General features: G+C 37.3%; 1 protein-coding gene across 2 annotated transcripts in view; it reads right to left on the bottom strand.

Annotated features, from left to right (window-relative positions):
* Nucleotides 1-13,155, bottom strand: part of LOC117400502 (adenylyl cyclase-associated protein 2-like) — an 88,236-nt gene that overhangs the window by 16,621 nt on the left and 58,460 nt on the right. For both annotated transcript variants that reach the window (XM_059022303.1, XM_034000571.3), the window contains 3 exons: nt 5,931-6,074; nt 3,961-4,046; nt 1,000-1,105 (listed from right to left, as the gene is read on the bottom strand). In XM_059022303.1, the coding sequence (XP_058878286.1) occupies nt 1,000-1,105; nt 3,961-4,046; nt 5,931-6,074 (336 nt within the window). The remainder of the gene's footprint in view (nt 1-999; nt 1,106-3,960; nt 4,047-5,930; nt 6,075-13,155) is intronic.

Below are 13,155 nucleotides of genomic sequence, written 5' to 3' on the forward strand. Positions count from 1 at the left end.
TTTTTCTAATCTGGCTTTTTGTACATTTAACAGGTTTTGATTAGATGACAATAGAAAGAAAACAATTTTCATTTTTTATGATCTGTAATAAATAAATCTGCTGTTTAATTTTTTTATTGTGCTTGTGCTATTATATTATTTTAATGGCTTCAGAATTGAGTAAAAGGACAATACTTTTTAAAAAGCATAACTGAATACTGCACTATTCTCCTACTGTAGACATTCAACAAATGTATTAATTAAATTAGCAAAGTTCTCCCTCCAGTTTCAAACTAAATGAACCAAACCAGAGTCTGTTACAAACTGAGCCAGTGTGAATGCAGCCTTAATGTGTTTCCTTAATGTGTTTCTTTGCAGGGTTTTCTGTAACACTCTGTGTAGCCATGTATTCATTGGTGCGTGACTGAATGTCAAACTAAGTGACTCGATTTAAAAAAATAAAAATAAAAACTCCTTAGCAACTGCAGTGTATGCGCAAAACATCACAATTATCACATTCTAAACTATTTTTTATAATTTGAAAAACTACTGTAGTTTTAAGACGTGTTCCCTGTTCTGCAGCACTATACATTCGCTTCCTCCTTGAGTCTCAGACAACATCCAGATTGTTGCAGTTCAACATCTTGGGATATTTATTTCAGCATTTGTTCATAAGAGCTTAAAAGAATCATGTCCATTTTGGAGCGTGGTCATAGCACAATCGGCCAAGCTACAGTAACACAGCCAACTCATGTGAGACTGCTAGTGAGGTTGGGAAGCTCAAAGGTTCAAGTGAAGCTGCTTAAAGGGAAGTATGCACTCAGCATCTAAACTATAGAACACGTGCAGGTTACACAGGGATGCAGTTTCATAACCTTTTCCACACAGCTGGTCTGAGATGTATGGTGTTAAGGCATTACCTAATGGGGGTAGGGCTGGCAACAGGGGTTTGTCCAAACCACTGGAACCCCACCCTAGTTATGCACATGCAGTGCAGTCTGCTCAAGAGCAGGTACTCACGCTTTTACTCCAGACGAGTCCAGTGGTGTGGTGCTCTTTGATGTAGGCCTGCAATTCTGTCCAGAGTTGCAGGTATGATCTCACCCAGTCCACATGCCGATTGTCACTGTGTCAAGATAAAAACGGGTTTGGCTCAGATCAGCAAATTCAATCCATTTTTGAGTAATGCAAACAGGAATATAAACTAAAATCTCATAATCCACTTTTCAGTTTTTTTTTTGTCTGTATTGGTGATAACATATTTATATTTACTTTTAGGAAATGTAAAAAATAATTGTACGAGAAAAATACAATTGGGATACCATTATAATATCGGTGTATAACCCTGAAAACAGAAAAAACCCTAACAGATGGTAACATTACCCAGCAATGGCAACACAGCGGTTTTGGAACGAATTATGCACAATTGTCTTGATACAGTTTGAGGGTCGTAGTGAAATGTTTCCATGGTTCTGCAATTAGTTAACAGTTGTAACCCGGCCGGCACTCACGGTCGTTCGTTGCCCCTTTGAAAGCAGACCCAGGACACCAGAAATGGGGTTTTTAAAGCGCGATTGCGCGATTTTTAATAAACAGAACACAAACAAAAATAAACAGCTAGCTCCGGTTGGAGCGCTAACTACACAGGTAAATCCCTGACTCACTCGCAGGACGGCTAAGCCGTTTACCTGTCACACAAAACACACCGGTTTCACACAGCACTTAACGACTGCTCGGAGACAGAGCACACTATCTGCCTCCTTCTACTCAGCAGCTCCGTATAGACAAGCTGCACGTCTTAAATACCCTGCACCTGGCATTAATTTACAATATATATCAGGTGCGGGTGATAATTAAACAATAAACAATTAGCAAAATAATAATACAATGAACCAAAATGTGCATACGCACATATTTTCTGCAGGGAGGATATTAACCCCCTCCCTGCTGTGTTACACAGTATATAACATGTAGGAGACCCTGATATTCATGTGATATTGCCATCTTTGTATCAGATACTCTATCCTCACTACCTCAATACTGCACGGTGAACCCACCTGATTGCCAATCAGGTAGTGTTTCCCATCCATACTCAAGTATCCATAACAGCCTGTGCTTTTCTTATAAATATTTGTTCAAAGCAGCAATTACAGAAAGCCTCTGAGCATACTAAACCTATTTAAGGTTGTATTCTCAAATGTTTACATTTGTGTTAGATTTTTTCTGGCTCTTTGAGAGCCCACTGGTTGTTGCTATGGCTCTTTTAGCCAAAAAGGATGGACAGTACATTTGCTCTAATTTCATCACCAGGCTGTAATACAAATAAAAAAAAAAAGTAAAATATGCGCTGGTACTTAAGGACTAGGGTTAAAAACCACTGCTTTTAACATCAGGTAGTTTCTATAAAACCAAAATACTGTTTTAGACTGGAACTTCCTTTTAATCTTTTTCTGGCACTTGCTCCTAGTTTTGAAGACCCTCTGCCATCAGCTCTCCTCCTACCCTCATTATGTGACATCCTAAGTCTGTTCTTGGTGTGCTTCATGGTCCATGAGCATTGGGGGGAGCGAGATATGCAAATCTTCTGTGAAAAAACAATAGTGTTTCAACCAAGACACTTTCAGGCTAAGTGAAGCAAATCCACAATGTAAAGAGCGGGGTATATGAGAGAAAGCCAAGAGACCTTGGGTCACAGAGGATGAACTCTAGACAATTGATGGCTGCTATTGCAAACTGCATACTTATAAAATGGTTACTGTAGCTATGCAGTGCTGTGACAAAGAAGTCCTTCCAGCTTTTTGCACATTGAATTTATTTGGCAGGTGGGTCTAATTAAGTTCTGCATGATAAAGTTAAACTCTGTGATAATCCTTCTGTCAGCATCCCTAACAAGCATACCAGAAGCCTCTTGTAAAATAATGTGGGTCCTGCTTATGTTAGGCTGAACTAATGAGTTTGTTTTCCCCTTTGGTTAGTCTGCAGTATATACTGCATTACATTATTGTTATCTATCTCTTATTCTACCTCCTATTAACCCAGGCTAATTTCCACTGCATAATTGTCTCTTCAATAAAAGCCAACTTCAGTGATCAATGCAATGCCTCCAAGACAAGTTGCACAGCAAACCAAAACCTTTTACCTGGATCACATTTGGGGGTGGAGAACCTTTCTCACCCAGAATAGTATATTTTACTAAACCAGCAAGAAACTCTGTACTATGTATGTGCACGTAGGACCTCCTGAAGCAACATTGATTATAACTGGTCAGTATTTAACTAGAAAAGTTCAAAAACTGACATTTGGATGCTGCAATTAAAACAGTGTAATGTATGAACCCAAGATACTCTGACAGGACCGTAAACAGACCACAGCATTACTAACAATAGCAACACAACTAATTTGTGGTACAATGTTACTGATATCCTCTGATGGTACAGCAATTAATTATTGTACCACTTTGCATTGGTTCATACCATTATATTGGTTTGTTATAATCTTATTACTGTGGTACCATTCCAACAATGGTCCATGCTCTTGTGTGACTTTTCCCCTTAGTCCAGAACCATTGCATTGCCTTTGAAGATAATTTGGTAAGGGTTGATGTAACAGACTTGTTTTACTGGTTAAAAATGCAAATACGTGAAAACCAGGTAAATCATGATTGGCCTGTATTTAATTATTTAATTAATGTTATATATTAACATAATTTTGTCTTGTTGTATACAAATATTAAGAAATATAGTCAATATTCCTGAATGCATTAATATGGATATATACATCTCTCCGTGTGGAAACTACAATCTATCGTTAACACAAATCCAGCCACAATCACAAACCAATTAAAAACATTTATTCAATTTAATTCTTATTATTCAGGGTTTAAATGTAAAACATATGCTTTCATTCAGGTTTTCTGGCTCATCTCATCTGGTAAGTCAAAGATTTCATTCTTAAGTTTTAATTTAAAAAAAACAGACTTACTTGTCTTTGTAATCCTTTAAGACCCTGTTAGTATAAAAGGTGGCCGCGTCGTTCATCTCCTTGACATAAGGACCTGGCTTGGGTGCCTGAGGCAATTAGGGAACCGAATAGGGGGAACAAGAGGGGAGCCAAAAAAAAAATATATCGGTTAGATGTAAATCAAACAAATTATATATATATATATATATATATATATATATATATATATATATATATATATATATATATATATATATATATACACACATATATATATATATACACATACACTTGCAAATATATATCTACAGATGTGCTCAAATTTGTTGGTACCCTTACAGCTCATTGAAACAATGCTTCATTCCTCCTGAAAAGTGATGAAATTAAAAGCTATTTTATCATGTATACTTGCATGCCTTTGGTATGTCATAGAATAAAGCAAAGAAGCTGTGAAAAGAGATGAATTATTGCTTATTCTACAAATATATTCTAAAATGGCCTGGACACATTTGTTGGTACCCCTTAGAAAAGATAATAAATAATTGGATTATAGTGATATTTCAAACTAATTAGTTTCTTTAATTAGTATCACACATGTCTCCAATCTTGTAATCAGTCATTCAGCCTATTTAAATGGATAAAAGTAGTCACTGTGCTGTTTGGTATCATTGTGTGCACCACACTGAACATGGACCAGAGAAAGCAAAGGAGAGAGTTGTCTGAGGAGATCAGAAAGAAAATAATAGACAAGCATGGTAAAGGTAAAGGCTACAAGACCATCTCCATGCAGCTTGATGTTCCTGTGACAACAGTTGCAAATATTATTAAGAAGTTTAAGGTCCATGGAACTGTAGCCAACCTCCCTGTGCGCGGCCGCAAGAGGAAAATCGACCCCAGATTGAACAGAAGGATAGTGCGAATTGTAGAAAAAGAACCAAGAATAACTGCCAAAGAGATACAAGCTGAACTCCAAGGTGAAGGTACGTCAGTTTCTGAGCGCACCATCCGTCGCTTTTTGAGCGAAAGTGGGCTCCATGGAAGAAGACCCAGGAGGACTCCACTTTTGACAGAAAAACATAAAAAAGCCAGACTGGAATTTGCTAAAATGCATATTGACAAGCCACAATCCTTCTGGGAGAATGTCCTTTGGACAGATGAGTCAAAACTGGAGCTTTTTGGCAAGTCACATCAGCTCTATGTTCACAGACGAAAAAATGAAGCTTTCAAAGAAAAGAACTCCATACCTACAGTGAAACATGGAGGAGGCTCGGTTATGTTTTGGGGCTGCTTTGCTGCGCCTGGCACAGGGTGCCTTGAATCTGTGCAGGGCACAATGAAATCTCAAGACTATCAAGGCATTCTGGAGCGAAACGTACTGCCCAGTGTCAGAAAGCTCTGTCTCAGTCGCAGGTCATGGGTCCTCCAACAGGATAATGACCCAAAACACACAGCTAAAAGCACCCAAGAATGGATAAGAACAAAACATTGGACTATTCTGAAGTGGCCTTCTATGAGTCCTGATCTGAATCCTATCGAACATCTATGGAAAGAGCTGAAACTTGCAGTCTGGAGAAGGCACCCATCAAACCTGAGACAGCTGGAGCAGTTTGCTCAGGAAGAGTGGGCCAAACTACCTGTTAACAGGTGCAGAAGTCTCATTGAGAGCTACAGAAAACGTTTGATTGTAGTGATTGCCTCTAAAGGTTGTGCAACAAAATATTAGGTTAGCGGTCCCATCATTTTTGTCCATGCCATTTTCATTTGTTTTCTTATTTACAATATTATGTTGAATAAAAAATCAAAAGCAAAGCCTGATTTCTATTAAATATGGAATAAACAATGGTGGATGCCAATTACTTTTGTCAGTTTCAAGTTATTTCAGAGAAAATTGTGCATTCTTCGTTTTTTGTGGAGGGGTACCAACAAATTTGAGCACGTCTGTATATATATATATATATTTTTTAATGATCTTTTTACGAGATGAATCCTACCATGGCTATCCATCCGAGGGCAGGAATACTCTCGCTGACGGCTGACAGATGGTTGAACATCTTACTTCCACGATTTTTCTCCCTGAAGTTCTGGATTTCCTGGATCTTCACTGAAATTGGTCTTAGGAGTGTCGCCAGATCTGCCTGCAGGTTTAAAAAAAAAAAAAATTCAATTGCAGGCAAGATTGGTTTAAACACTATATACGAGATTCCGGCTTTAATGCTATATATGAGATTGCTTTTAAAACTATATACACACTTGGAGTGGGGCGTCTACGATATTAACATGAACGATTTGTACAGACGACACACAGATTAGTCTTTGCTTTTCAAAATAACACCCACTAAGCAGGCCTTGTCAAAGTGAAAATGCTGACACAAGGCATTGAACACACTATAAAATAAGAACATTAATAGGAGAGAAAACTCAGCAAGAAACCTAAGTTAAAATTATTTAGTATTATTATTATTTTAATTAAAAAGATAAATCAGGGTTCGACATTAACCATGGCCCAGCAGCCTGGGGCCGGTAGAGATCGCAGTTTGGCTGGTAGTGATGAAGCACTACAGGCCCGTTTCATGAATGCAGGAAAATAGGTCCGTGTGCCAAAAAGCTGAAAACCGAATTACAAACCCATTTTTAAAAACCTACGCACCCCCGATAACGGCATAATTGAACTCGTCCGAACTTTCCCTAGGTAACTAGGTACTGAAGTGCTGTTGGTAATACTCGTTACCTCGACATGGCAGATTTTTACAATTCGTTTTTTTTTTTTTACAACTAAGCAACCAACTGCACCAATAAGCCAAAAGTAAAGCGTTTAAATCAATACTGATAAAGAAAGAAATTATGAAAAAACAAATGAAGACGAAAATAAAGAGTGGAGTGGAAGAAAGATTTCATCTGGCTTCATGATGACAGTGAAACAAATGTCAGTTACCCAGACTTGCAGATAAAACAGCAGCTTTTTTGTTGGGAATTTAACATTTAGTTGCCGTAATATCCAGTTTCACAGTAACAGTTCACAAGATAGCAGGTGTTTGTCTGCTGCTGTGACTGCAGGGGGGAAAAAATGCACCGATGAATACCCAGATACGTGACATGGAAGCTGGACAACGGGATCGAACGTTTTGATTTGGGGTACAATGTGTTCAGGTCAGAAATGCCTTTCACAATCTTTACAGGACTCGTTCATATCAGCAGTAAGATGCTGTCTTGGGAGAGGCTACAAGGGACAACAATCTGAGAACGATTATTTTTATTATGATTATTGTTTGAATAATGTTTATTATTAGAATTTGTATAAATCCGTTAACCTTTTGGCGAAGCTGTTACCATGGTAACATCTTGGTTGCGGGTTTGCTTGTTAAAAAAACGAGTATCATTTGTATACATACACTTTCAAATCTTGAATGGAGAATTTTAATTTTCTGACAAGCACGACAATGTGTGCCTGTTAAATGGCTGGAATAATACAATAGCATATATTGAAAGGCTAGCCACTTTTTTTTTTTAATTTGGAGATGTGGGCTTTCTTTGGTTACCGTACACATTACTAAACATATGGAAATGAAAAACCATCATGACAAAATATGCATACGAGCTAAAGTTTGCAGGTGCATTCGGCTCGTTTATATGGTGTGTGAACTGGATGTTAACAGTATCCTGCAAGGCATATTGAAAGATGGCAGCTATTGATATATTGCTCCGTTTTGTAATACAGTATGTTTTAGATTCTTACAGAAAGCACTGGGGAGCACCTCGCTAATTTAAAGGATGCATTTCTTGAATGCCTACAGCAGGAGAATGCGGTTTACGCAGTGCTGCACGGTTCTCCTAATGTCAGCATTAAACAAAGTAATTTGAGAAAAGACTGAATATTTTACTATTTTGTGAGTCTGTCGAGTTCTGCAAGATTTTGGTGTCTGAACAAAATTTCTACCAGAACTTCAGTTTCTCGCACTGTCCATGTAGTTTAGGATTACCAGATTTCCACAGTGAAAAACTGGGAGTTTTTTTTTTCTTCTTTAATTTACTGAAGCCAAAAATAACAGTATATAAAATAACACATTATTATTATTATTATTTATTTCTTAGCAGACGCCCTTATCCAGGGCGACTTACAATTGTTACAAGATATCACATTATACATTATTTCACATTATACAGATATCACATTATTTTTACATACAATTACCCATTTATACAGTTGGGTTTTTACTGGAGCAATCTAGGTAAAGTACCTTGCTCAAGGGTACAACAGCAGTGTCCTCCACTGGGGATTGAACCCACGACCCTCCGGTCAAGAGTCCAGAGCCCTAACCACTACTCCACAATAATAGTTTAAAAATTAAACATCGGATGAATTTATTGCAGATGATAAATCATTAGTTTATTTTTTATATATTGCCATCTAGTCAAAACATGTTAAATGTACAAAAAGCCAGATTAAAAAATGATCAGATATTACCATTTAAACATATGGTATACACATAATCAGAATGGGTAAACAAATAATCCATAAGATTATTTTTGAATGGCGCTAATACACAACCTAATACATTACTCTGCTATTAATTTGCCAAGCAGGGTGACACAGTTTTGTAATTATTATTGGGCCAGTTAAAATTGTATCCGGGCCAGTAAAAACACTACCTCGGTGGCCCAAGGGGCCAGTACTAAAATATCTAAATGTAGAGCCCTGTAAATATACATATGTTTGTTTATTACAGGTATTACTGGCATCAGAATTAAAAAGCTAGATATTTCTTTAAATTGCTAACAAGAAGTTATAGTTATCCCTTTTCTGCATAGTATATATAGATGAATTGTTCCCCTTGACCCCTGACTATATTTAGCATCACACATGTGCTGGTTTCTAAAATAATTAGCAGTGCATTTTATGAACATTCATAGATAACGGCTTTGGGATAGTAAATACATTAGCATCATTTTACTTCTCCAAACATTTTATGTTTTCTTTATTCTTGCCAAGTACTGAAAACATGTTTTATTTTTATTCTAATTTAGAGAGAGTTTCCCCTTTCAGGGCATGGCCTAGTACCAAACAAAACATGCAATACAATTTGTTCCACCAGGAGCTTTCTTTCCTCATGGGAAATAGCCTTACATTTCTTGGAAGGGTTTCATGCTTTCCGGGAATGGCCATTTTCCATCCAGGTTTCCAAATCCCGCCCCAAGCCCTTTGAAAAAACTGATGCTTCTACAGTATGTACCAGCATGCCATAATGCAATCTGCATTAGCCTTATAAGGAAACTCAAAGCATTTTCACTCTCTGTTTATAAGCCACATGCATATGAACGGTATGAAAATACATTCTCAACTTAGACATTGACTGCAGCTTTGTATACACCACTTGCAGAGAAAAAGACCAGCAAGAAATATATGAATGAAATCTACTCCTAGGACCTATCATAAAGCCACATACATCCAGACAATTATAACCAAGTAGATGCACATCTATGATAATGAATTTTAAATGTTTATTTTTTAAACAGGATTTCTAATTCACACACACAATATTTGACAACACAATGGATAATGATTTATGGAATCACTCTTTTACATTCCAGTGAAATGAGGTCAGAGGAAAACGATATTAAGATTGGCCCCTGTTCAGTCATCAAAATGGACCCCAATGGTAGCACAATGGCAGCTACAGAGGTATGATCTATTGGTTGAATGGTATTGTTAGGCATCTGGTATTGTTAAATCTGTATTTGTATGTTTTTGATTTTTCATGAGGTGGTTACACAGCTGCAATCCACTGAATTACCATGGGACCATATCTGGACCACTGGGGAAAATGTATTACAAATACAATGTATTGCTAATATTGCTGTCAGCTTGCTTCACTGTAAAACAGTCTGCCAATGTTGTATGTCACACTGTTCTATAAGGCTCATTAAATATTAGACCTTCAAACTTGAGTTTTTCCCAGTATAAAAAGCAAATGTTCATAGTGAGGCTTTATTTATAAAGGAGAACAAGTCTTGCCATGGGCAATTAACCACAGTAAATGTGCGGGTATGGGTTGTGTTTTTGTTTGGCTTTCTTTTTGTGCAGTATATATTGCACAGCTATGGCCAAAAGTTTTGCATCACCTACAATTTTAGGATTGAGACATAATTAAAATAGATATTTTAGATGTTAGATTTCAAGTCACATTTTTCAATATTTGTTTGTCAGTTTTTGGTTAAGTTTATAGAAAACTACAAAGAAGTGTTTAATTAAATATGTAACATTATTCAGCAGGTTTAATTCGAATTTATGAATCAAAATTAGTTAATTCAATAGGATGATGCAAAACTTTTGGCCATAGCTGTATATTACTTTGTATTTGCATCTTTGCTGTTAGCAGTTGGATACTATACTGGGTATTTTATGGTAAACATGGGGAGGGGAAAAACGAAATAGTATATTCATAAAACTTAAAACACTTGTGAAAACATATGGAATAGAAATGGTTAAAGAGGATTCCTACCAAAGCTTGGAAAAAAGATGGGTTTCATACAGGTCATTAATTAAAAATCCTCCCATATGTTATGGTACAACAAACTTCTCAGTGGAATATTTCTAGCGTAAAACAAATTCAGTTTACTGTAAAACTGGAATGAACCCTGACCCCCGACCTGCTGCTTGTTAAACTCCATAAGAACTTCCAGAAAACTGGTCAGCTGCAAATCACTCGATGAAACAGCAATAAAAACTTTTTAAAAAGATGAAGGAGGCTTTATCTCTTTTTTTTAGACCCTTAAATGATATAATAGTTAATCTTCAAACTTCACAGTGACCTAGAGTACATAACAGGTTATAGGAAAACCTCAAAATGGAAATGTTGAACAGTTTGTTATTCCCTTTCATGGTGATCAGTCAGATTCTAATAGGATTACTAAATCAGTGGTTTTATGACATTATGTCCAAATTACAATAAAGTAACATTCACCCATGAAGGATAACATTCCTAGTTGGTTATAGTTTGCATCAGCAATACCCCATTTACAGACATTTTCAGCTAGCTCTGAGATAGCTTGGGTCTTTTTGTAGTGTAACAGCAGCCGTCCTAGGTCCAGTGTAGGTCCAGGCGTCCTTAAAATGGGTTGGTCAGGAGGATTCTGCGACGGCTTTGGTCTTTTTTTTTTTGCTCTGCAGTGAACGCAGCGGTTCCTGAGACGGCTCACGTTTGCCACGTACACTCGTGGGTACCGCACAACCCCATTGTCAATGTCAAACAGGAAGTTGGGATTGTTACTCTGACAACAGAAGCAAAACATACCTTATGTTGCTCATAAACAATCCCCCACAATAGCTGCAGTTAACCTGTAATCCTTCTACATATATATCTTTTTAAAATAGATTCTGTGGGGCTGTTTTAAATACTTATATTACCACTCAGATAGAGAACAAATAAAGCCCTGCTATATTTTGTTTTTGGGATGTACAACACATGTTACTTATTTCTCTTTTTGACAAAAGTCACAACCCCAAATGTATTAAATATACTGCACTCAAATAACAGTCTGGCATTGTGCTTTTTACATTAATAGGTGGTCTTTAAGTTTATAGTTTGTCTTGTGTGTTTCTGAATCCAAGGCACTAAAGCGTTTTGTCTTTGACACAAGGACAAATAAATCTTAAAAAAACTCAAAACAAGTACCACTGTTTCAGATCAGTTTGAGTGAACTTGTGCTCTATTTTAATTCAACTGCTTTTGTCTACTTTAAGAACTGCAATTTTGAAGTAAGTGCAAAGGTTAATTTCTAAGAGGAATAACACAATTTAATAAACCATAGATAAATCATAGTAAAGCATACATAACCTTAAAGCCCAGAGAGACATGGTAAAACGCCTTAAAGCATATGGCAACCCAAGGTAAACTACAGTAAGTGCATAGTATAACAATTGGGAAAAGCTAAATTACTACGCAAAGTTACTGTGGCAAACATTTACAAGGGTATTGCTGGTTTTATACAGATTCAAAACTAGCCCCTTTAGTTTGAGTCAGAGATAGACACACAGAAGAAACCTAACCAATGCCTTGTCAAAAGCCATTCCGCTGCCTTTCAAAAATATCCTGTCATTTAAGAAGGTGCACAGTTGTTAAAAATGCCCACAGATGTTCTTACTAATCAGTTGAAATGCAAGTGTTGGAGTTTCAGTAGGAGCAAATAAAATAGGTTTTATTACTTTCTGACACGTACCACAAACAGATGCTTGACAGAATATGTGTATTTGCTCTTAACTGTACACTGCAGTTTGTCGTTACTATGTTCAGTGCATAAGTGTAAACTTCGTTAAACTGTATAATGTGTACTACTACTACAAACACATGCAGTCCAACAATGCGGCGATGTGTCTTGTACTGCTTTTTAAAGCACTTAGGGATAGATTTTAAATGGGTTGCAAATTGTTCCTATTTGTAAAAATTAAGTGCAATTTTTTAAAGCAATACTATTATGCCTTAATCTTCAACGCAGTGCTCATTACCTGCTAGATAACAGAGCACGGCAAGGGCACAAAATATCAATTATCAAGAGTTCTAAAATGGCAAGAATAAAAGGGAGTAATCTCATTGGTTAACAAGTGTTCCAACCTTTGCAGATATGTCACCATACCAGCACAGCTTGGAACTTATTTATTTTTTTAATTTATTTATTTTTTAAATAAATTTAGTAAATTGCCAATTATTATTTTTTTTTGTTTTCACCCCAAATTAGTAGTGTCCAATTATTTTGTTTAGCTCAGCTCACTGCTACCACCCCCGCGCTGACTCGGGAGCAGTGAAGATGAGCACATGCTGTCCTCCGAAGTGTGTGCTGTCAGCCGACCGCTTTTTTACACACTGCAGACTCACCATGCAGCCACCCAGAGCTACAGCATCGGAGGACAACGCAGCTCTGGGCAGCTTACAGGCAAGCCCGGTGTATGGTGAGCCGAGGACACTATGGCCGACCTAACCCTCCCTCCCCCCGGGCAGCGCTCGGCCAATTGAGCGCCGTCCCTGGGAGTTCCTGTCCACGGTCGGCAAAGGAATAGCCTGGACTGTAGGACTCCAGACTATAGGGCGCGTCCTGCACTCTACGCGAGTGCTTTTACTGGACGCACCACTCGGGAGCCCCTAGCTTGGAACTTTTAGAACCATTCTACGATTCACTTGCCAACCAATTAACTTTGTACTGCTTTATAAGTGCAATAACACACTC

The sequence above is a fragment of the Acipenser ruthenus genome, chromosome 4, assembly GCF_902713425.1.
Source record: "Acipenser ruthenus chromosome 4, fAciRut3.2 maternal haplotype, whole genome shotgun sequence".
Taxonomy (NCBI): Eukaryota; Metazoa; Chordata; class Actinopteri; order Acipenseriformes; family Acipenseridae; genus Acipenser; species Acipenser ruthenus.